General features: G+C 38.8%; 1 protein-coding gene across 1 annotated transcript in view; it reads right to left on the bottom strand.

Moving 5' to 3' along the window:
• Nucleotides 1–3,075: 3,075 nt before the first annotated feature.
• The window catches only part of clmna (calmin a), a 29,542-nt gene continuing 7,919 nt past the window's right edge, over nucleotides 3,076–24,698 (bottom strand). The window contains exons 2-13 of the mRNA XM_028001533.1: nucleotides 18,116–18,177; nucleotides 13,062–13,157; nucleotides 12,877–12,960; nucleotides 12,693–12,785; nucleotides 12,368–12,564; nucleotides 12,101–12,294; nucleotides 10,062–10,144; nucleotides 8,043–9,980; nucleotides 6,817–6,917; nucleotides 4,845–4,911; nucleotides 4,705–4,757; nucleotides 3,076–3,674 (exon numbers count right to left, since the gene is read on the bottom strand). Coding sequence (XP_027857334.1) covers nucleotides 3,557–3,674; nucleotides 4,705–4,757; nucleotides 4,845–4,911; nucleotides 6,817–6,917; nucleotides 8,043–9,980; nucleotides 10,062–10,144; nucleotides 12,101–12,294; nucleotides 12,368–12,564; nucleotides 12,693–12,785; nucleotides 12,877–12,960; nucleotides 13,062–13,157; nucleotides 18,116–18,177 — 3,086 coding nt within the window. The 3' untranslated portion in view covers nucleotides 3,076–3,556. The remainder of the gene's footprint in view (nucleotides 3,675–4,704; nucleotides 4,758–4,844; nucleotides 4,912–6,816; nucleotides 6,918–8,042; nucleotides 9,981–10,061; nucleotides 10,145–12,100; nucleotides 12,295–12,367; nucleotides 12,565–12,692; nucleotides 12,786–12,876; nucleotides 12,961–13,061; nucleotides 13,158–18,115; nucleotides 18,178–24,698) is intronic.

The following is a 24,698-nucleotide window of genomic DNA, read 5'->3' on the forward strand; positions in this document are numbered from 1 at the left end:
GTTTACACCAAAATTCTGATCAGTTTCTTAGCTACTCAGACCACCTAGTCCTGCACAAACGATGCACCTTTAAAGTCACCTAAACCCCATTTCTTCTCCCATTCTGATGTTTACCGAGCCATTTTCACCATGTCTAGACACCCAAATATTTTGAGTTGTTGCCATGTGATTGCTTGATTGAGTAATTGTGTTAGCAACCAATTGAAATAGCATTTTCACTGCTAGCGTATATTTTTGGTCAATATGTTTCTCTAGTGCTCCACCTAGCATCCTTCAAACATTCAGAATGTGTTGCAGAAATATGAAAACATTTCAGAAGACCAAAATAAAAAGGACAAATCTGTTGATATCCATATTAGGGGTACTTTAATGCATCAGTAACAACCTAATAAGGTAAATAATATACATAAAATATACTCAAATCACTCACACTGACTGATTTCTGCTGGATTAAAATGCAAATAAAATAGAATATTAAATGCAGAACTTCAGTGATTTTTGACAATTTTACAAAATCCTTACATATATTTCTTATAATAATAACAGTGCAACAAACAGCCAGAAGATTAAAACCAGTTTGTGTAATGTTCAGTAGGTCAGAGAGTATGAAAACAAGACATATGTAAGTCATTGGCTGTGCATGTTGCGGGTCCTGAGGGTAGTTGAGTTGGTGTCTCTGATCGGATCGGTCTGTTTTGCATTTAATCGTTCCTGAGCAGGAGTCGTGTTGGAGCCGGGTCATGGGGGTTCTGGAAGGATATGAATGTTTGAATCGTCCTCTGACTGGAAGTGTAATATTTCTCCTCCAAGTGGTTCTAATGTTGAGGCTGATTACAGACGTCAGTCAGTAATAAGTGTACAATTAGCACAAAGGTGTGTAAATAGCAAATCCAGAGCAGGCACACAGTAGTGATGAAGATAAACTGCAATGAGCAGCCACTCTGCTGCCACCCAGTGGACGGAGGAGATGCTGCAGGGAGAAGCTTGGTGAGCAGAAGAAGAAAGTTCAGTGTTTGGTGGTGGTTTCACACGGAAATGATTAAAATAAAGTGAAAAAAAAAATAAAAATAATAATAATAATAAGTGTTCCAAACATCAAGAATCCATTCCCCCTATCTTATGATCCAAACATTCCCACTCAGTTTCCTAAAACACTACATGCGAAATCCTGCTGAAACCAGTGACCTGATGTTCATCTGCTGGTGGAGTTAATGTATCCAACGTGATCTTTGGCAGTTTGTTTCTTCAGATTTCTTCGTTACAAAGTGCAGCACCATCAGAAAGGCTCCATCAAACTTCACAAACATACGAAAATCTAGAACTGATCATCTACATTTTGCTTCAGTCTTTTATATGATAGTTCAGTCTCAAATGTGTGACAGGAATGTTTGTCCAAAATGTCCAGAGTCACAGTAAAGGAGCAGAAACTGTAACATGTTCCAGGTTTAATAAACAGGATGCCACTCTGGATCCATCTATGAGGCTGTAATCTAAATCTTTCCTTGTATTAAATCAAGATTTTGAATCCTTTTCATTTTTCTTATGTGAATAAACTTAAATGGATCACATTCACATTAATCACATTCTGAACATGAGGTAAATTCTATTTCCTGATTGACAAACTGAGCATGCTCAGACAGTTGTTTGCCGCAGGTCAGATACTGAACCCACACAGCCACAAGGTATATTAACAAAATGTTTTCACTCCTTTTCGACTTTTTCCGATTTTGTACGATTACACCCACAAACTTCAGTTTGTGGGTGTAATTTGGATTTGGATTTGGATTTGGATTTGGATTCAAATGGATTCATTTGAATCATTCATTCATTTGGATTCAACATGAAGTCGTCCATAATACTGGAGTATTAGAATTGAAAAAGTGACTTGGACGTGGACTATAAATACACAACAGGGCTACAATGGAACCGTTTAGTTCAAAGTATATGTTAGAATGGCCTAGTCAAAGGTCAAACCTAAATCAGATCGAGAATCAGTGACAAGACTTAAAAACAGATGTTCACAGACCCCCCCATCCAATCTGACTTGCTTGACACAAATTTCAGCCTCTGGATGTGAAAAGCTGGTATAAACCCAAACATACATCCCTAAGTGCAGAGAAAAAAGGTTCTGCAAACTATTAACTCAGATAACGCTGACATTTTCAGATTGTTTCTGTAAAAACCTTTGAAAACCAAGTAATCTTACTTCCAATGCACAATTATGCATGATGATCCATGTTGCACACACTGAAGTTTGTGTTTGTAATGTGACAAAAGATGGAAAATATCGAGGAGTGTGAATATCTCTAAGACCCTTTAAAATGTTCTCCGGACAAACTGGAATACATTACTGGTTCAGATGTGGGTGAAAAATCACAGCCAACTTTGACCAACTTTTAACATTCTTTGTCTTCATAAATCTTCAGTAATTGTGTTTTATTTACAGATCAGAGATCTGTCAGCGTTACAGCCCCTGATACACACCGGCTTTGATTCAGTCCGAATGCACGATTTATTTCCTGGTTCAAGCTTTGCAAAAACCTAAAACTTTAAACAGGACTTTATATTTGTTTTCTTGAAGTAAAATTTCCTGCAAATGCAACAGAAACTTATCACAATTCACAGCGTTGTGATTCTGCACATTAGCATGCAGACGTAGACCTTCAGAATGAACCAGCTGATCGATCAGCAAAATGACAAAATGTCACTGAGTCTGTGCAGAACGTTAGAGAACCAGGGGAGAATAAATGATGCTCCAAGGTGGAGCATCAAAACCCAAACTTCTGTTAATCTGCTCATGTCTGCAAAGGAGCATTTCAAAACCAAATATTTTGCATCATCAGGCAGCATTATAGTTAAAATAACTGTCTGGACTTAATAATGAAATGAGACTGAATTTCTAAGTCTTATTTCAGACTGAGAAATAAAGCAACTGTGGCTAAAATGAACCAAAAAATTACTTGGTAATAATTCATTTTTATGGGGCTATAACAGTCAAAAAAATTACTAACTCAAGTTTAAATTTCCATATCTTACATCAGAAAATGAAAGTTTTATTGATAAATTACTGGGTTTTTTATTTGTTTTTTTTTACAAAATGTTCCTGTGGCGGCATGTTTTCTCGGCAGTTACGCAGAAACTTTTCATAATATCCATAAAATTATTTATTCTCTCTCTGATGATTAGATCTATGTGAGTGATTAAAATTTAAAGTAGCAGGTTCATGTTTTCTCCCAACTTTATGAATCTGTAAATTTACATTTGTAGACTTCATTGTTTACATAAAAGCAGAACATTTTCTATTAAAATAACACAAAAATAACACAAATATATATATATATATATATATATTTGTTTTTACAAAAGTAAATCAAAAACAAAATGAATTCAGTCAGAAAGAAAGAATAAAAAGCCTTCATTTAAGCTGGAGTGCAGTCAGTGATGAAGAGGAGGGCGGTAGCTAAGCTCTGAGTCAGTGTCAGAGTGTTTAATGTGTGTTTTAGTAAGTGTGTGTGCGTGTGGGGGCGTGTGCGTGGGTGTGTGTGGGCGTGGGTGTTTATCGGTTGAGCAGCAGGCTCGGCAGCGTCTTCAGGTCTATCTGTGGGAGAACCATGAAGGAGTAGAGCAGCAGCCACAGCAGCAGCAGCACACACAGCTCCCAGTTCTCCCTCCACCTGAAAAACACGCACAGAAACGCTTCACTCGGATCAGACGGCTCAGGGTTTAGACAAAAAAAGACAGAAGTGGTTTGAAAAATAAAGTCAACACAGATTCCCTGAGGACTTGTTAAAAATATCTAAATTTGGAGATAAAAGATTTTGCAGGCAGAGCTTTACAGAAAACACCTTTTGCAGACTTTAGACGCAGAAGAAGGTTTCAAAGTATTATGCTGAAGCACATTTCAGTCTGTAACACTGATTTATAGCCGTTTTTAAAATATTTCTAAGTGGTAAGGGTTCCCACTGGTTTTTGTAGATTAGAGTAAAGCCTGAGGATGTTCTTTTCTTTTCAGAGGAAGTCTGGAAACAAAGTAGCAGCAGCTGTGTTGGGAAATACACTCACAAATATAAAGATTTTCACAACTAATATATTTTTATTACCACAATAATGCTAAGTTTTCCAATATATTACAGACTCAGTCTATAAACAGTAGTTCATTGTTTCTTGGTGGTTTATTTATTAATTTTACTTCTCCCATTTGTAATCTTTTTCTTTTTTTGTTGCCAGATGCTTCATAGGTCATCTTTAATGTTAAAAAGTCAATTAAAAACCAGGGGGAAAGATAGAAGTAAATCTATCCCATCATCATCTTTAATTTCTTTCCCATCATAAAGACAAAATAATTGTGGGCAATGTTTAAACTCATCAGAGAAGGCTTAGGGTTTGGAACAGGAAAATGAAGCCGAACCACAGGATGATTAAATTCAGATTTAGGATCAGATGGATTGTAGGGGTGCATTTTTATCCCCAGGTATTTTAGTCTTTGAATGCAGTCCAAATGAAATCAGCAGTTCTGAGCCATAATCCAAAATGAATTTGATGATTATAGAATGGGTTGAAAACATCCCACAACTCCCTTTCTGCTGCAACATTTCTGTTCCTTCTGCTTTTTGTGCAACGTGCTCAACACCACTCTGAGCTCACATCTCTTTAAATAGCTGCAGATAAACAGAGTGGTGCAGAATGTAAAAGAGGTGTCCTCACCATAAATCAGAGTCTTCAGCTTCAGCTCTTCTGGGCGCAGCTCTCGGTTTGTCCTGTCAGACATAAATAATTATTGTTATTTACTATTGATAAGGCATCAGGCATAAGGCACAGAGGAGAAGCCAGAGGATTGAACTCACCATGGAGTCTGAGAGGCGACCTCCTTTTCTGTGTCGAAGAACTGGAGGGATGTGGACCGAGTCCAACCTAAAACACAGAATCCATCAGTCAGGTCACAGAGCGAGACACACCATAGTATCAGGAAATCTTGAAACCTTTAATTTGAAGTCTGTTTTATTGACTTCAACGCCCGTCTTGTTTATTTCCCTTCAGAGCTACAGCAACTCTCAGAGGATTTATTTCACTTCGGCTCAGTTTCAATTAGACTTGTGATACTGGAAAATTCAGTTCACTGTTGCTTCATGTGACAGCTGTATGGAAGTTTTCAATAAAATCCTCAATCCCCTTGATATATGCATTGTTTTTCAAAAAGTTGCAGATATAGATTACATATCATTCTTCTTCTGATTTTAAATCCCCCACACTGCAAAAACACAAAATCTTATCAAATATCTCATTGCACTTGAAGTAAGACAAAAATAACTTAGAAGTAAATCTTCAGCAAGATACAGGAGCTTGTTTTAAGACAATAATTACTTAATATTGATAAAAAAATATTAGTTCCGCTGGCAGATTATTTTATTTTTAACATGGGAAAAATTGAACTATTACTTTTTCATCAATATTAAGACATTACTGACGTGAAACAAGCTCCTATAGCTTGCTGAAAAGTTACTTGTAAGTCAGTTTTGTTTTATTTTATATTTATATTTTATATATAAGATATTTGAACTAAAAAACTATATTAAAAGGACTTGGCAAGATTTTGTATTTCTGCAGTGCACCTAAAATAAAATTACCCAACCATAAATCACTCAACATCCTATAAGACACGTGTGTCAAACTCAAGGCTCATGGGCCAAATCCAGCCCGCCATAGCTTGTAATGTGGCCCTCTAGACCAGAGGTGGGCAATCCTGGTCCTCGAGGGCCGGTGTCCTGCAATTCTTAGTTGTCTCCCTGGTCCAACACACTTGAATCCAACAGCTGAATCACCTCCTAAGTGCAGTCAGGTTTTCCAGAGTCCTGCTAATGACCTCATTATTTGACTCAAGCGTGTTGACGTAGAGATACATCTAAAAGTTGCAGGAGACCAGCCCACAAGGACTGGAGTTGCCCACCCCTGCTCTAGACTCTAGAGGAACTCCTATTCAACATTACAATGGTGAGCTTAAATGTTATTTTAATCAAATGAAGCATTTTTATCTGTTTACTCCCAAATAACACCAATTACACCCTCAAAAGTTTCTCAGAAATTCAAAATCCCCAAACTTTTGGGGAAACACAAAAATTGTCAAAAATATCGGGTTTAAACAGATGATGCTAACTCCCACCTGCAGGTGGCAGTATTTTTTACTTTTACTTCACTGCTGCCTCTACTGTACTTGATGTCAAGTTATTGTTTGTGATTGATGTGCCAAATAACCCTAACCCTTACCCTATAACACATTACCACATTTATCATCATAAATAAACGCAAATATCAAACAATTTCTAAATTAGAACTAAAAAAAATCTGTGATGAAGTCATCAAATGCAGTTTCTTAATGGGTTTTATCAATACATTCTGGAACAACCAGGATATTCTTGATCTAGATATGGCCCAAACTGCATGTTTTTATTCCTGCAGTATATTCATGCATTTTGATGCAGACTGAATCCCTTTCAATGACTACAGAACCCAAAAGGCTGCAGCTGAAACATGACGGAGTCAGAAAAACAGGTCTGATGTCTGACAGTCTGCAGGATTACAAACATGAATCCAACTGAAGAACAGGAACCCAGTTAATCTGTGATGTAAGAATTAATTGAAGCACATTAGCGTCTATAATCCTCGCCTCCTGTCTTTAAGCTGCAGTGATTCATTCTTGCAGCCCTCTCAGATACATTTCTGGGAACTTGTGAGTAGACAGAGAGGATTTGGGTCAGAACGGTCCCACTGCTGTCCCTCGGGTCTGGTCTGGTTCTCACAGTACCAGAATAGAAGCCCTACCTCAGAGAGCTTGCTTTGCTGTCTGCTTCTGAAACATCAGCGCCGATCGTCACTCCGCACATCAGACACTGCTCCTGGGATAGAGGCGAGTCAGGAGGCGTCTGATTGGTTAAAAAAAAAAGTTAAGATGCCTTTAGCAAAACAATAAATCAGTCAGAAGAAATCATAGAGAAAATCAGAACAAATCAGAGGAGATAACTTCTATTTAAAATCTTCTAAATAATCAATAATATCAGAAATATGGTTGGTTTATTTCTGTTTTCTTTTTTGCCAGGCTCAGTAAGTTCACTGTGTTACCAAACTAACTCAGAGTTCCCTGTTAAACACCACCACACCCACATAGAGTCATTTGCATACATTTGAATTTTGTCCAGCAACTAAACAAACTATGAAGCTGACCTGATCATTTAGATCATTTGTAGAATAATAAAACTAGGGCTGAAACGATCAATCTGATTAATCTTGATGAATCAATTACTGAAATAATCGGCAACTAATTTAGCAATCAATTAATCGTTAACTGGAGTGCACAGACTCATAAAAAAGGCAATTTCCAGAAAAAACAACAAATTCTCAGCAGTAATTAAACCGAAACTGCATAAATAAATATATACATTTTGCATTTAAAATAAAAAAAAAACTTAATCTGTACGTTTTATCCAAAATTCTTAAGATGCATTTTTTTAGATTCATCTGGTTCATATTCATCTGGTTCATATTCATCTGGTTCAAATTCAAAAATAAAAATTAAAAAAATCTAATTATTAAATGCTTATTCCAAAACTAATCAACAGATTGCATTCTATCAATTTAAGTCAAGCAGAAAGGTCTTAGTTTTCACATTTTGATGTTAAAAGTATTTTTTTAGCTGCAGATGCATCAAATGATCAAACATTCACTGCAAGAATTCGATTGAATTTTACACAATAAAATGTTTATGTTCTTAGTTAAAACAGCAAAAGGTTTATTTGCATCTTTTAGTGTATTTCTAATCATTTATATAAAAAACTGCAGCAAAAAATCTGCAGAATGTGAAAATTATTTCAATATTTATCCAATAAATTTATCCAATAAATTTAACCAATTAATCATCAGAATAACTGATAACTATTTGTTAGCTGCAGCCTTAAACATTTGTTTTCTTTGAATGCTTCTGACATCCAGAATCTCTTTAAGGAACAACATGATCCAGACTCTGAACCCATCAGAAATAAAAGAAATCTTACACGATCCTGCTCTCCTCCACTCAGGAAGTCCACCTGTAGGTCCTCCGGTCTGTCTGAAGGTGGCGCTGGTTGGAGAGCAGAGACGCTCAGAACTGAAGGCCACCTCTGCATGTCTGAGTCAGGAAGTTCTGGAAGAACGGACTCCTCTTTGTCCGGGTAGAACAGATCCATGGGTTCAATCCGGTCACCGACCAGCTCCTCTATGGGAGAAAGTCTGTTGAAGTGAGACGACAGCTGCTCCAAGTTTCTGGGTAAATCTGCTGGTGGAGAACACGGCATCCCTATCTGACCGTTCAGCTTCTGAGGTTCTGCATCCAGAACGTTCTGGAAGCCATCAAACGAGTCCAGGAGGTTCTGTGGGCTGCCCTCCGTCTCCCTTTCAGTCAGTGTGTCCCGGTGTCCATCAGACGGAAACTTTCCGTCTCCGTTAGGATTCTCAGGCTGGTTTTCACATCCATCTTCCAGAGAATGGTTCCCAGGAAGCCCTTCCTCCTGTTTCCTGTTATCATTGTAGTCACTTTCTGGATGAGCCCCATTCTGGTCACCTGGTTCATTTAAAGACTCAATTTCTGGGTCTGTCATTGGTTTATTGTTCCCTGGTATCAAACTGGATGGGATCTCTGGAGGTTCTTGTCCATCAGCCTCACTGCAAACAATGCTTGGTGGATCCGGACCTTGCAAACTCTGGACCTCTGGGTTTCTCTGCTGATCTTCATGTTCGTCCTGATCAAGTATTCCTGGGCAAGGTTCTGTCTCTTCATCCGGTTCCTCTGGCTCACTGGTAATGGAGATCAGAGGAATGTTCAGACTTGGTTTGACTGAATGTTTATTTGATGTTTCTGAGCTGCTGGTCTCCTCACACTGTGAGAAGTCCCTTAAAATATCTTGGCATTCAACAGCTGAGTCATTCCCTTCATTAAAACTCTTTGATGTATCATGCAGCTCCTCTAATTTATCCTCTGGAGTTGAATCAGTTTCCTCCTGAGGCGTCTGCTCAGGAGGAAACTGTCCATCCTGGTGGCTTCCTTCTCCATCCTGTTTAATCAGAGGGATCTCTTCAGGTGGTTCAGTGGAAAAGAAAGGCTCAAACTGGTTCAACTGATCTGATTTCTCAAAATTTCCAGCATCAAAGCGGTACAGTCCTGTTTCACACACCCTATCCAAAGGTTCTTGTATTTTGGGAACTGCGTCCTGTTGCACTGGAATTTCATCCACACCCATAAGTTTGGTTTCTTCAACATCAGCTGCCAAGTTTGATTCATGGTTTAGAGTCTCAGTGATCTCCGATTCTTCTTGGTTTCTCTCAGTCTCCATATCGATTCTGTCCAGAGAGCTCATCCCTTCATCAATGTATGTCTCAATAATGGATTCATCAGGAGCTCGGTCCTCAACGGAGGAGATAAATCCCTCATCGTATGGCATCACCTCCACCGGCGTGGCCCGGTAAACATCCCAGGCCGTCCCACTGTCACATAAAGAGCTGTCACTGCGACTCTCACAGAACTGGTCCGGATTCAGCTCCCCCTCCATCCAGGAGTCTGGAGAGTTGATGGCAGAGTCTCCAATCAGCGACTCTGGTACTGATGAGGGTGAGTGAGTGAAGGACTGCTGAGGGGAACCAAAGTCCTGCAGAACGTCGCTGCCGGTCTCTCTGATGGAGACGTCTTCGGCGTGGGGGGGGTCTGATAAAATGTCGTCGCTTGACCACGATCGAGCTGCAGCCACCCTGAAACGCGGCTCCAAGACGCTTCTGTCCTCCGACACTGAGGAGATCAGGAGTTTAGGTGGAGGTTGGGTGGAGTCCTTCTGGAACATGTAGGAACGCTGCTTCACTCTGCTGAAATGGGCTCCGTTCCTCATGTGCTCTGAGTCAATGTCACGGAAGTTGAGTCTGCCCATGGAGACGCTTCGTTCAATCACCTGGGAGGGTTCCTCGGACTGTGAGGGGAACACAGATATTCATAAGTTTTATTCTGTCAGAATCAGAACCTGTAAAAATCTAGAGTAACATTTTGTTACCTCTTGTGTGCCGGGAAAATGCTCCAGGAACTGGGAAACATACATGATGATGGACTGCTCATCCGGAGCATTTATAGTCACGTCTACACAGAAAAATAAAACAGAATCAGTTTTAACCTCTAAGTTTGTCCACAAAACAAGGAATCTGACTTAGAATCTACTTTGCTCTCATTTTAAATATAAATATATAAAAAGACTTGCTGGAGAATAAAAGGTATTTTTGTAAATATGCATATCTGCATGAGTATAATTCGTTAGTATAGTTTCCATCAAAGAGACAAACTGGGAGAAGAAACTGTCTGTTTTTGTAAATAGTGCTATATAGCGTTGACTTGAAGGTAAAAGTCTAAACAGTTTGTGTCCAGAATGTGTGGGGTCTGCAGATATTGATACCTGGACCATTTCTTTGATACCAAAGAAAAGGTGAGCCCTGAGAACTTAGGAGAACTTTGCAGAGTGCATGCAAAATAATAGGCATCTCATTTTTTAAAACTAATTTGTCTGTTTCAATTTAAATTTCTATATTGAAAGTTATCTGCATTCTTCTCAATAATCAATGGGTAAATCTTTTTTGAAGGTGTGAGATGAACTGTGCTTAATCTTACACCTTCTTTTATACCTTACACATAATATATTTTACCATCAAAAATCAATTTAGAACACCTTAGCCACTTTTTTAATCATGGAGCCAAAATTTGTACTAAAGATCTACTTAAAGACCATTAAAATCAAACAATTAGCAAAGCTCAATTATTTAAAATACTGGACACATTATGGTGCTGTTTATCACCAATAACCAGGAATTTACTATCAGGTACTGAAAAAGTGTGAAAACCTTTAAAGAATCTTTGCATATATAACATATGCACCATCTAATCTCTCATCAAACTTCCTGATCTAACTGGTTTTTTTGATGCACCAGTTAAACATTCCTGCTTCTGTATCAGCAGATGGAGACACAACAGCACAAAGGTTAAAACAGGAGCAAACTGGTTTTGTTTCCAGTGAAGAATAAACTGATAAAGCTCCAAATAATATCAATATAACACCAGGATGCAGGTTTGACTGAAGGTTGACCTTTTCAGCTGATGGTTCCATTTGTCTTACTTTACTGCTTTGACTGGTTAAATTTCCTTAAAGCTGTGACCAATCACGTAACAGTTTCAACCTTTTGTTTTCTGCTCTATTTTAAGGACTTCCATGAAGATGTTTCACTGAAGCCAGTCTAGTGAAAAGTGGAAATCTGGATTTTTGCCCTTTGAATACAACCTGCTGATTTCTGATAAAGCTACTGCAACTCCCCTCACTGCAAAAACACAAAATCTTACAAAGTATTTTTGGTGTAGTTTCTAGTGAAAATATTTCAGAACACTTGGAAAAATAACTTGTCAGCAAGATGTAGGAGATTGTTTTAAGTCAGTAACTCCTTAATATGAATTTAAAAAAATATTTCACTTATAATAAGATATTTTTCCCATGCTATAAATGAAAAAATCTGCAGTGAAACTTTTTAAATCAATATTAAGGAATTGTTTACTTAAAACAAGCTCCTTTAACTTACTGAGAAGTTACCTGTATGTTAGTTTTGTCTTAATTTAACTGTACTAAGACATTTGCACTAGAAACTACACCAAAAACACTTGGTAGCATTTTGTGTTTTTGCAGTGTTGTCTGACTGGTCAAACTTTCCGTGCTGTGCCAACAAGGTGATGGTTTCAATCATTCCCTACTCAGGTTGTTATCAGGTAAATCTCGTAAACACAGAGCTGCTTCAGTAAGTTAAACCTGTTTCATTATCCTTTTCACACTAAATTAAACCATGAATGGAAACGTTTTCTGACTAGTTTTAGTTGCCTTCAGTGAGACGGACCAACGGGTTTAAAACATGAGTAAACTCTGCTAGTGTATTGTGACTGAGCCTGTTTTTATCCTTGTTTGGTGTTTGAGTCCATCTTATCAGAACATCAAGAATGTGTCACAGCGTCAGCAGCAAACAGTGACTGAGTCAAGGATCAAATATGTGAAGCTGTGATTTTTACCCTCAGGCTCCAGCAGTCGCGGTATTCCCAAACTGTAGTGAGCTATCCTGAAGGCGTCCTCCAGGTTCTCTCTGGGAGTCCTCAGCAGGGCCTTCCTCATGTCCACCAAGCTGGAGTCGATGGACTTAATGACGGCCAGGAAGGCCAAACCACTGGTCCAGCTTTTCCCAAAGTCCTGCACGGCCACGCCGTACCTATGAGACCACAAGAGATCAGATCAGACATCATCATCGGTTTGGGTTTTATTTTGTTCTACAGCCAACACACTTCCGGGTTCTCCTCTGGATCCACTGCAGCAGCTTCTTTATGGCCTTGCTGTTCTCCCTCATGGTGGCGGCAGCAGACTGTCGCTCCTCTGACGGCGTGCTGCTGAAGGACGTGTCGGAGTCGGAGCTGGTGGGGATGGATGACAAGCTGGACGAGGAGGGGAACTGGCTCCGGATGTTTCCCGTTAGCTCCTTGATCTTGGTGGAGATGGAGAAGTTCGATTAGACTTTTTGAATGTCAAAAATGTCTGTCACCCCTACATAACTGGGAACAACAGGTCAAAGAAGGGGAAAGTAATGAAGATGCTGAGGGAGATAGGAAGTACCTGGAAGAAGAGGATGATATTCCAGATGAGTCCAAGGATGATGGAGGAGTTTCCATCAGCGATGTCAACTGCATCGATGCTGACCAGCTTCACCTGGAAAAACACATTAATTCAGCTTTAACAAACTGGCAGATCCGACAGGAATCAGCTTAAAAACAGCCAACCCTCTGAGAGACTGACTCACATTTCTCTCCTCCAGGAAGGACAGCACCTTAGCGATGTTGTTGAGTCGGAAAATCCGATGGGCGGACTTCTTGAAGCCGTGGAGCTACGAGATGGAAAAAGAGAGCAGTTACACAGCTGCCCAGGACGTCATGAGTTTACATGTAAACTCATACATGTAAATGATTAAAAACATTAAAGTCTGACCAGTTTGCAGCCGGACAGCTCCTCAAGCAGAGCCATGAGGACGTATCCATCCTGGATGTCCTGGAACAGATCCTGGATCTGCAGCGGTGGGTCACACTGTGAAGAGACACATTTTTATTCAGGATTTAAGGTCAAATTTGAACATCTCATATTATATCTACCCTCATCTTTTTCCAAAACATTTCAAGTGGAAAACCATCTCAACTGTTGTTTGAAGGCACTAAATTCACTTTTCTTTAGAAGATAAATAGGCTTTATGTTTTATATCCAGGTTGAATCTTCCTGTTGAAGGTTTTTCTGATTTTGCCTACGCAGAGTTGATTAGTTACAAGCTTCCCTTAGTTAATAAAGCAGCAGATTAACAGACAATAGTCAAAAAAGGCTTTTTGCAGAAAGAACAACACCTTTGTTTGTAAGTATGTTCCTCCCAGAACAGGTTTTGCTTTAACCACTGCAAATTCTGTTTAAAATATCTCCTATCAAGCACCTTCAGCTACCGATCATTAACTGGTTAATCCAAAAACTAATTAACAGATCAGCCTTAAACTGTGTTGACAGAAGTCAAACAGAAAGGAATTCGTTTCTCACATGTTGATGTTAGAAGTATTTTTTTAGCTGCAGATGCATTCTTTGCTACAAATTATCAAATGTACACTAACAGAATGCTATGTTGTTGCATTTTAGAATAAGAAAAGAATTTAATTATTTGTAATAAAACGTCCAAACTCAGAGCGGATGGTCTAATGGTCACTATGGTGACGTGTTTTTGACTTGTCTAAGCTGCAGGTCACAACTCTGCCAACTGAAATCCTCCATTAGTCTGGTTTTAAGACTGAATAATTAAACATCATAGCTGCAGATGAATCAGGTTCCATTAAAACGTCCTGCTCAAAAACGTCCAGATGTATCTACTGGAGCAGCTCTGAAGACTAATAAGGTGATGATGGATGCAGATTATCACTGCATCAGAGAGAGGAGCCTGAGAAACTGAGCCCTGACATGAACCTGCTGGGACATGGAGGCCGTTTGGGGTGGGAGGATTGAGGAGCTGGAACGTTCCAAGATGACTGAAAACAAGTGCTTGATTGTTTAATTAGTGGGTCAGAGCTCTGACAGCAGGCCAGACACACAGAGGGAGAGAAGAGAGGATTATTGTGTCACGGGAGACAAAAGAGACAATCAGACGCTGAGACTCACTGTTCACAAACTAAACTGAGGACAGAGACTGCAGAGGCTGGAGTCGCAGTAATAATAGCAACAGAGCATAATGCAAAACAAAACAACACAACAAATGCACCCAAAAGAGACAGACACTAACTGGCTGGTGGCTGCAGAGGATCAATACACCAACAGTTCATAACTCCACAGCTTGTCAGCAGGCAGCATCACTTTCACTTCACTGATTCTGTTTCCTCTGAACGTTTATTCAGAGCAGAACTGAGTGTTTCTCTGTATGACGTAAGAAAATGTGGTGGCAGCTCTTCTAACTAATCGTGTCTGTTTATTACCTATTGGATTGTTTGCATTTACTGATTTATACTTTTAATCAATTTCATTACATTTTATTGCTGCAATCTGTTTAATGCAGGAGTTTCCAGGATCAACTTGCATTCCTGTCAAAATGGAAAGACTGTGGGAGCCAGTCTTTGTTTGCATGGCTGTATATTTAACTTTCTTTTGTGATTTATTGATTTTTACATTATATTTGGGTTGCAATCTTATGGGCGTTTGCACCTACAACATAAAAGATACCAATTGTTATATTGATAATCAAGATTATATTGCAAAACAAAGTAACTAAAATATTAGATAAAAGAAGCAAGTACTAGTAACAAAATAAAAAATAAAAAAACGTGATTCAGTATCAGCTTTGCTGGCCAAGATTGTATGCACAAACCAGGAGTTTGACACATCAACGCTAAATTTATAAACTTTAGAAGAAAGAAAGGATAAAGAAACAGTGCGTGTATGTATATTTTTTATCTCTTTTTATAGAGAAAAAGAAAAGGCAGGTTGTGGTAGTGAAAATATGCTTGTGTTGTCTCACAGCGGAGTGGCTAACGACTCAGGCTGCAAAGTGTTCATTATTTTCATCATAGAAACACAAACATTATGATGTGTACAAAAACCACAATATCACAATAAAATGATACTTTCTCCATTGTTCCACTCATTTTTTTAATGAGTTTAAAATGCATGAGTCCATATAAACTCCAGAGCAATAGGTGAAATGGTTCTCTTGAAGTTAAATGGATATTTTTAAAAAATGGTTCAGTACTGAAGGAACAAAAAATGTAACAAAGGTTGTGAGCCGTGCTGTATAACATTTTTATAGTTGCAATTCCAACCAACACACTTTCTTTTTTTAAGAATATTCCTTCTCCGTTTGAACACACAGAAATATGTTGCAATTATCCTGCAACGCTCACAGCCGGCATTCACACATCAACGATTAAATCCTGCTGGGTTTCTGGCTCAAAATAGGAAGTGATGTCATTCCAAGAACCAGGTTCTGACCTCAGTTCATCTGAATTCAGACAACATGCCTCCTGAGGACATTTTGAAAGACAAACTGATCCAAATTATGTACAGAAATCAAATCAGTTAAGTTATATAGACTTTCCAATTATTGTCTAGTTATGATAAAATACTATAATTTATATATTATAGTAAAGTTTAACACAGAAATGTAAAACTGTGGCCCCTGGACTGTCTCTGTGAGGCCTTCGATTGCAATTAAAAAAAGATACAAATTTGCATACCTTGGCACAGAATGTAGATGGAGATGTTCTATTTTTAATCAGGGCAAAATTATTACAAACATATTAAAGCCTGGGCTGCACAGTGGCGCAGTTGGTAGCACTGTTGCCTTGCAGCAAGAAGGTCCTGGTTCGATTCCCGGCCGGGGTCTTTCTGCATGGAGTTTGCATGTTCTCCCTGTGCGTGCGTGGGTTCTCTCCGGGTACTCCGGCTTCCTCCCATAGTCCAAAAACATGACTGTCAGGTCAATTGGTTTCTCTAAATTCTCCCTAGGTGTGAGTGTGTGTGTGCATGGTTGTTTGTCCTGTATGTCTCTGTGTTGCCCTGCGACAGACTGGCGACCTGTCCAGGGCGTACCCCGCCTCTCGCCCGGAACGTAGCTGGAGATGGGCACCAGCAACCCTCCCGACCCCATTAGGGACAAGGGTGAACAGAAAATGGATGGATGGATGGATATTAAAGCCTTACAATAAAAAATGTTGTCTACAACAACAGCTTTTTAGGACCACGTCTGTATTTAGCAGACTTTGGTGCAACCAGATCTGCTTTTAATGACTCAGACTTGGTTATACACTTTTCAGTAAGAGTGACCTAAATCTTGTTTTTATTACTCAGGGTTGACAAAATATTGTTGAATAGGTCAAAAAAAAAAAAGAAGATATTTTCTTTTTCTTTCTTTTCCTTCTTTTTTTGGCCCACAAGTTCTTTTGACTTTATGATTTTGGCCCAGGTGAAAAAGAGTTTGGACAGCCACACTGTAACGTTTAATTGCAAACTTAACAGCAATTCCTTATTCTAAACAATAAATCCTACTTTTTAAACAGGAAGAAACCTCCATCAGGATCACTATGAACGGCCACCCACTGCAGTCAACTGGGGGTTTCGGAAGACAGACACAAAAAACATACAAATGCACTGATCCATGGGAATCCTGAGGCAAGTCAAGCCCAGCATGAAAGTTTGGACTTTGTTAAATAAATAAGACAATGTATTTGGACCAATTCGGGACAATGTTGCAGTGTTTAACTCTGCCCACATCCCGTCTCTCTGCTCCCCTGTAACTCCTGCCTCCTTCCAGACAGTCATTGTTCAGTTCTGGGTCAGAAACAATGTTCTGTTGTGACTCTATTGGACTCTGTGCTTACAGTTAAAATAAAAGGTCAAACTTGGTCAGTATAAATGATTAAAGTCTCCAGAATGATGGAGGTTTAAACGACCCAACGTGACATTAGCATCTGAATCTATAAACATAATCTGATTATTGATCATCCTGAATATGAGCTAATTGAAGTTAATGTTGTCTGAACAGCAGGAATATATTTTTACCTTGTTATTGTCAGCATGTAAATAGTCCTACACTTGATAAGAAAAGAGATATATATTTTGTTTAACCCTCAGTTACCTGCTACAAAATGCAAACTTTACATTACATTTTTTTCCAGTAGTTAATTCTCTATTTTACCTGTTTGTGTTTATTTCAGTTTATTGTCTAAAGCTCTAAAATCTCTCAGCACAGGTGTTGATGTAAATGGAGACTTTCTATTTTTATCTAGGGCAAAATTATCACAGATGACGTAAAAAAAAAAAATAAAGTAAATAGAAAACATTACCAACAACAGAAGTTATTTGTCTTTAAGTAACCACACTTTTTATCAATATCTGTCCAGAAACATTTACGTACTCAAAAACTAACTTTGTTGCCACCTAAACTGCTTCTAATTAATTTATTAAACTTGGAAAAATACAAAAAGTGTTTTCAAAGTAGGAGTGACTTAAATCCTGATTTTATTGGTCAAAATTAACAAAATTGATACCTAGAAACTTGCTAAACCCTATGAAAGTTTTGGATCTATAAAATGTACGGATGCACCTTTAACAACAACTCTGACTACTTTATGTGTTTAATTAAAGTACTGCAGACTTTATTGGTGAGTAGGCAAAATATCTGTTGTTTTTAATGTAGTGATTTTCTCCTGTGTGCTAAAGTTTGGACCATCTCCTTTTCCCGCTGATGCCTGCAGCCTGAAACCTGCAGCTGATCTCACTTTGCATGTTTGCATATTCACATTTTCAAAGATCAGTCCATAAAACACAAATGGGCTGCAGGTGTCGAGTTACAGCTGACACAGCATCAATGGGTCATGTTCAGCAGTTTCTCATTATGACATCCATGCAGGAGCTTCAGGGTCCCACGCCCCCACTTCAGCAGAGAGGGGGCGCTCTCACACAAACGCTGACGTTTCGGGACAGTTGAACATAAAACAAACTTTCCTTGAGATGGAAATGGAACAGACCTTCTCTAAATGCAGGTTCATCCATCGTGTGAAGGTCCTCTTCTGCACCACCTCTCTTTCCACTGAAACACACAAACAGGGAGAGCATAAGAGGCTGCAGAAATGTGAAGGCAACACAGAGATTGTAACATTAGACAGAATTATTATCGATTTCTGTTCCACTTCCGTCTTGTTTAAGAAACATACAAATTGGATAATTTCTCTGCATCACTAAAATAAGGTACAATAGATTTTTGTACCTTGCATCACTCAAAGACAGGATGTTTACAACTGTGGCCACTCACTGACTCATTTTTTATGACATTATTAGACATAAATTGGTTGGTTTCTATTCATAGCTCACTGTTACACACTAAACATAGATAAACACCTATAAAATATAACAGAAGAGGTGGATTCATGTAGCAACTAATAAATGTTCCATCTGAGAAGAAAATTGTCTTTATTTGATGTATTTTAAAGATAAAATCAAACTTCCAGTGACTTTTCTTAAATAAACTCCTTCTGACCTGATGCATTTCAGCACTACAATATAATTAAATTATTCATTTATAACTGCAGAGAAAAGCAGGAGAAGCATTTCAGAGGATTTTAATGTCATGTTTCTTGAGAAAAATTGAGAGTTTCAGTGTTTTTTAACAGTAGAAGGTGTAAACGTATTAACATGTTTGTGCGTCAGTGGGTTGTCACATTTAATAAAGCCAGATGTTCACACACTTCCAACCAGCATCATTTACTCCAGTTCTGGGAAAAGGAATGGGTCAAAATTCAAGCAAACTAGTGGAAGACATTTGTGAATGTAAACCTTGATAAAATTCTCTAAAGTATAATATCTCTCTCATTTTCTGCTATTTAGCAAAGGGAAAAAACTTTGGCAATCATAACTGACCTTAAAAAGGAAAAGATTAGTCTGATTTAAAGTCAGACAGCGACAAAAAAAGATGCTATGTGTCCCTTTATTTATTTTATATGAATATCTGGCATACCACATGCATTTTATCAAATCTCTAAGAGTTCAAATTTGAGCTTCCTTCAAACAGCAGCTGATGTGATCAGAAACAGTCGTCCTCTTTCATCTCTGCTGCTGACGGAGTTGCTTCAGGACAAACTGCATAATCACAGCAAAGTTTATGTTTCAGCTCGAATGTAAAATCTATGTTTATGGATCCTGGGAGATACAGGAGGTTTTTTTTTTTAAAATCTCTCTCAAAGTGGGGAACTTGATGCTCAACAGAGCAGGAAGTGATGGGAGGAGCTCTGAAGCGTTGCCATGGCAGCAGTCACCTGTTACTCATTTTTATGTCCTGAATGACTCAGTCCCACCCCCTCCAGCACACAACAGGTAATGAGAGCTGTGGCTGCTGTAATGATGTAAACAGCATTCTGAGCAGAAGAGGATCTGCTCCGCAGGGCGGCTGACGAATGTCACAGATGAAATCAGAAGCGACTTCAGTGATTCTGCTTCCTTTGAAACCAGAAACATGCAACACAGAACCTGAACAGATCCAGGTTTTTAACCGGAAGAATCTAAATATCCATCAATTTGCATGAAGTGATCCAACTTCCTGGTTTTGTTGAAATGTCCTTCAGTTTTTACTGCGAGAACATTCAGAGATGATCCTTTTTTAACTTAAGATCTTTCACAACCAAACCACTTTTCACTAATCTGACCTGATTTCAACTCCAGTTTCGCCTCAGAGTTCAGAAAGAAATCGGTCACATCATGTTTTCTTTTTAAGTAACAGAAAGAAAAACAAATCAGGTCAACATTCAAAAGCAAATAAAAAACACTGCACAGAGTTTGAATTGACGTGTGGAGAAACTCGTGGATGGTTTCTAGGAAATATTTCTGTTTGTGATACAGTTGAGCCCAAATTTTACATACTTTGTGACATTTGACTTCCAATCTCTGTAACCATGGTTTCCTAGTAAAAATTTGAACTTGTTGAGGTCAAATGTAATTTTTTTCTTTATTTATAGACTCAGACTTCAGCCCATCCTTTGCAACACAGATATAAAGACTGGAATGTGTGACTCCACCTTTTTTCCCTTTAAGCTGCAGCTTAAAACATGGCTGGTCAGTAATCCAACCATGTTTGGATTAAAGCACCTTTTAGAAATTTCCTACTAAATTTTTGTTAGTATTTTGTAACAGATGTTGTGTAGAAAGATATTAGCACTTTGATGTAGGTATCTTAAAATAGGTTTACCCAAACTTACATAATTTTTGTTTGCTGTTTTTATTGTTTTATGACATTGAATTAATGATGTGGTTTTGTGTTGTGTTTGTTTCATGGGACTATGGATGGAAATTAGGATTTTCCTAAATTTTGTGTATTTACTTCACTATTGTATGCTCATTAATATGCACTGTTCTATTCTAATAAAAAGCAAGAAATTCAGAAAGTTCAGTAAATAATGACTTTGTGTTTAGGATACACTTCAAGTTATTTCATCTGGAGAAAGATTTCTAATTAATGGTGTTTGTGTAGAGACAGGAACAGATTAGACCTTTATGTTTTTCAGAGGGAATAAATAATTTATTATAAACAAACAAGCCAAAACAACATCTTAGCAGATCAGATTTATATGAAATGCAACTCTATGCTGATGCTGTGATGCTGCAGAAACCAGGTGCATAAAGGTTTCTAAAGCAGCAGGTTACCTGAGTCTCCGCTGAGCATGTTTTTCATTAAAACAGGACACAGTCAGATAAAATGTAATGTTCCTGCTCAGAAACACGTGATGTCTCTGCTTCATCTCACAGATGAGGCTTAGTGTGAACCTGAGAGCTGCTGCTGCTCATTTGTTTGCCATGCAAACATCAGAGTGAACATTTCTTTACAGCGCAGCTTTTACAGTCCTGAAACCGAGCAAACCAGCGTGAGGAGGGGACAAACCAGGAGCAGCTCAAACATCAACAGGAGCAGAAAAAGATCCAGAGGTTCAGACTTCTGCACATCCTGACCTCTGGGTTAGTCAGAGTTAATACAACAACCATGTCAGGCCCTACAGATGCTGCACTCCATGTTTGTTTGTGTTATCAGATCCGATAATGGAGGCTATTTATTAGCCTCGGGCAGGAACAGGTGCAGCTCTACAGCATGGAGTTAAACAGCAGATCAGAGCCATCAGTCACATCAACAACCTGACCCTGATCAGTTTAAATGAGTGGATCCTTTCTTTAATCTGATGAAACATGAGTTCGTGTAATTAAACAGCAGAAATCCAGCCAGCTGTTCCCTAACAGACTGTTTAATGTGTCTGACTGCGAGCTAACGATACGAGTCGGAGTCTTCCTAACATCGTTAACCTTCAAAGAGCTCTACACTGCAAAGACACAAAATCTAAACAATGTGTGTTTGGTCTAGTTTCAACTGCAAGTATCTTTGTACACTTGACTTAAGACAAAATTACCTTACAAGTAAGGAGATGTAGGAGCAGGTAATTTTTCAGCAAGATTTTCAGCAAGATAAGGAACATTTTTAAGTAAAAAGTCTCTTAAAAATGATGAAAATTGCTAGTTCCACTGGCAGATTATTTTATTTATAACAAGACATTTCTCACATGTTATAAGTGAAATAACGTGCCAGTTGAACTGGTATTTTTTTAATCAACATAAAGAAATGGCTTACTTTAAATAAGCTTCTATATCTTGCTGGAAAGTTACTTGTAAGTTAGTTTTGTCTCATTTCAAGTGTACAAAGATATCTTCACTAGACAAAAATATTTGGTGATATTTTGTGTTTTTGCAGTGTAAACGTCTGATCCTGGTCTAAACCTCTCCTTAAACACAACCATGTCCACTGATTCCAGTTTATGCAGTGCTGAGGTGTGATTTCTCCCTAAATGCAGTCTCTGTGAGCCACGTTTCACCCTGACGTCTCTGATTACAGGGCTCTTCCTCCTTGTTCCTGCCTACATGGGGACTATCTGACTCCCAGCCACAGAGTTTCTCCTCCTGGGTGCCAATTAGAGCCGAGCAGCCGACTTCTTCCTGACGTCCTCCCACACGGAGACAAACCGAGCCTGAACACTGACTCAGAGATGAAAGATGACGAGCGACACCGCTGAGAAACGATCTGAGCGGAGGTGTGAATGTGGCTGCAGGAGTCGCAGGAAGAGCTGCGGCGATGGTAAAATATTCATGAGGGATGGGATGGTGGGTGGGGGTGTTCCTGAACACTGCAGTGCTGCGTCGCCTCGGTTATGTAAGATCATAGTTCACAGGGAGGCTGAGAGTCTTCATCACTCCATCTGCTCACGTGTTCCACCGAGTTTCATAAACGCCTATTAGAGAACAAGTTTCACTGAAATAATCATGTTATAAACATGGTGAAGTCTAAATCAAAGGTGTTAAAGTTGCTACTTCCCTCCCATCACCCTCACATCTCATACTGGTTTCTAACTCCACGGCCCGTCACTTCATTCATTATTTCACTATGTGATGCTCCTGAGTCAGACTCTCTGTATCTGCAGAATATATGAATGCAAAGCTGGTATTTCTAATCAGATCTACTCAGTGTCTCTTGATTTCTGGTTTATTATATAGTTTGCTGAAGCCCTGATTTGTAAATATCTCCAAACTAAATAGTTTTATTGATGCACTGCTGCTAATCAATCAATTCAATTTGTTTGCCTGGTTTCAGAGAACTTTACAGAATTTCCTCCAAGCGGAGGAAATTCTGTAAGATTTCGCAAAACACGAAATCTTACCAAGTATATTTGTCTAATTTCTAGTAAAAATATCTTACTACACTTAAAATAAGACAAAAATAGCTTATAAGTAACTTTTAGCAAGTCACAGAAGATTATTTCAAGTCAGTAATTGTTAAATATTTCTAAAAGGTTCCACTGGCAGATTTTACGCACTTATGGGAAAATGTCTTGTTATAGGTTAAAAAAATCTGCTGTTTGAACTAGAGCTTTATATTAAGATTCAGAAATTAGATTAGATTAGATTTTTGTTCTGCAGTGTGTTCAGAGCCAGCAATCAGGAATCTGTTCAGAGACATGAATCTGTTCAAGAGCCACTTCAGACTCCCGAATATCCCAAAATGTATTTTTATTCCTGAAAAAAAAATCTGGGTAGCTAAAAAAAGCAAAACATAAACAGCAAAAACAGACTAAAACATGAATGTAACAGTGCTTAAACTTGGAAAGATGTACAGTTGATGACAGATAACCAGACAGAAAGATGAACTGATGTTGAACTGATCAGAGTCGGATGGAACCGGTTTCACTCCTGCAGTCGGTCAGTTATTAACAGAGTCGATCAGCTGCTTCCATCACTGTGCACTCCCATCCACATAAACACGTTTCAGTGCAGAAACATTGATGTGACACACTTTTAGCTCTTTAACCTCAGCCGATCAAATGGGTTCAGATCAGTTTATGTCAATCAGAACGTCTACGGAAACCACAGAGAAACATCAGGAGCTGCATCTTCCTCTCTAGTTTAAAACCCGACTCCTGTTCTCCGTCTCGCTGCTCAAAGTTCAGTGAGCTGATAACACAAACTGTGCTGGAGGTCTTTGACATGCCGTTCTCTCTCAGAGTCTCTGCAGTGGCTTTTTGTGGAGGTCAGGTTGTGACTCCATCCTGTCAGCTGACAGCAGCCTCACTCTGTAAGTGCAAGCTCCAAGTTAATCCTGATTGCGTTTTAATGGATCCTTATCAGAACCATAAACCGACTCAGGAGTCCTGCAGCAGAACCATAAATACCCGAAGCATCAGCTGGAAGCAGAGCTGAACGCCAGACAGATAACAGAAGCTTCCAGAGTCATAATTAGAGGCAGCATGTGGGAGAAATGTTTATGTTTCAGTTTTATCTCTTCAGAGATGTTGCAATTAAAAACCGCATCTAATTCATCAAACGCTGAGATCAAAAACCTTGACAACTTTCAGATTTAATTAATGTCTGAAAAACTCAGATTTTGCAGAAATAATCTGAAAATAAAATCTAAAGATCAGACTGAACCTTCAGGAAAATCCAGGACTGTCCTCCCTCTGATGATGTTCTGTTCCTTTCACTTTATCTGAGAGATCAGACATGAAACAAGTTAATGAACCTGAAGTGCCTCCATGAAGCAGCACAGGAACAAAGCCGAGCTGCTTCAGCCCAATTTCAGTCACCGTAAGGTAACCGTTTGATCCGTCACATCAGATCAGGTCAGATCAGAGTGAGAGCTCAGCGGCTAAAATCATTCTGCACATTATCAAAAAGCAGCCGCAGCAGCTCGTTACAGCGATTAAACGGGGAAACTCCGAGATACGAAGGGATCAGCTCCAGACGCTCGCAGGTGAACTTCCTCTGCAGACACAAAATGAGCGTTTCAGGCTGAGATGAAGCAGAGCAGGTAGTGAAGGTTTATATAAGCTGCAGGTCAGACTCAGAGCATTTCCTCAAAAACACAGCAAGGGAAGAAATCACTTCAGTTAGCCAAAATAAAAATCTAAAAGTTCAGTTTCAGAGTCTGTGTATGGGCACACTGATCAATCTTTTGATAACAAATATAAATTTCTGGTTTCCTTCAAGGTCTTGTCATTTTGACTAAGTAGGATATTTTTCCTAGGTATATAT

The sequence above is a fragment of the Xiphophorus couchianus genome, chromosome 19 (genome assembly GCF_001444195.1).
Source record: "Xiphophorus couchianus chromosome 19, X_couchianus-1.0, whole genome shotgun sequence".
Classification (NCBI taxonomy): Eukaryota; Metazoa; Chordata; class Actinopteri; order Cyprinodontiformes; family Poeciliidae; genus Xiphophorus; species Xiphophorus couchianus.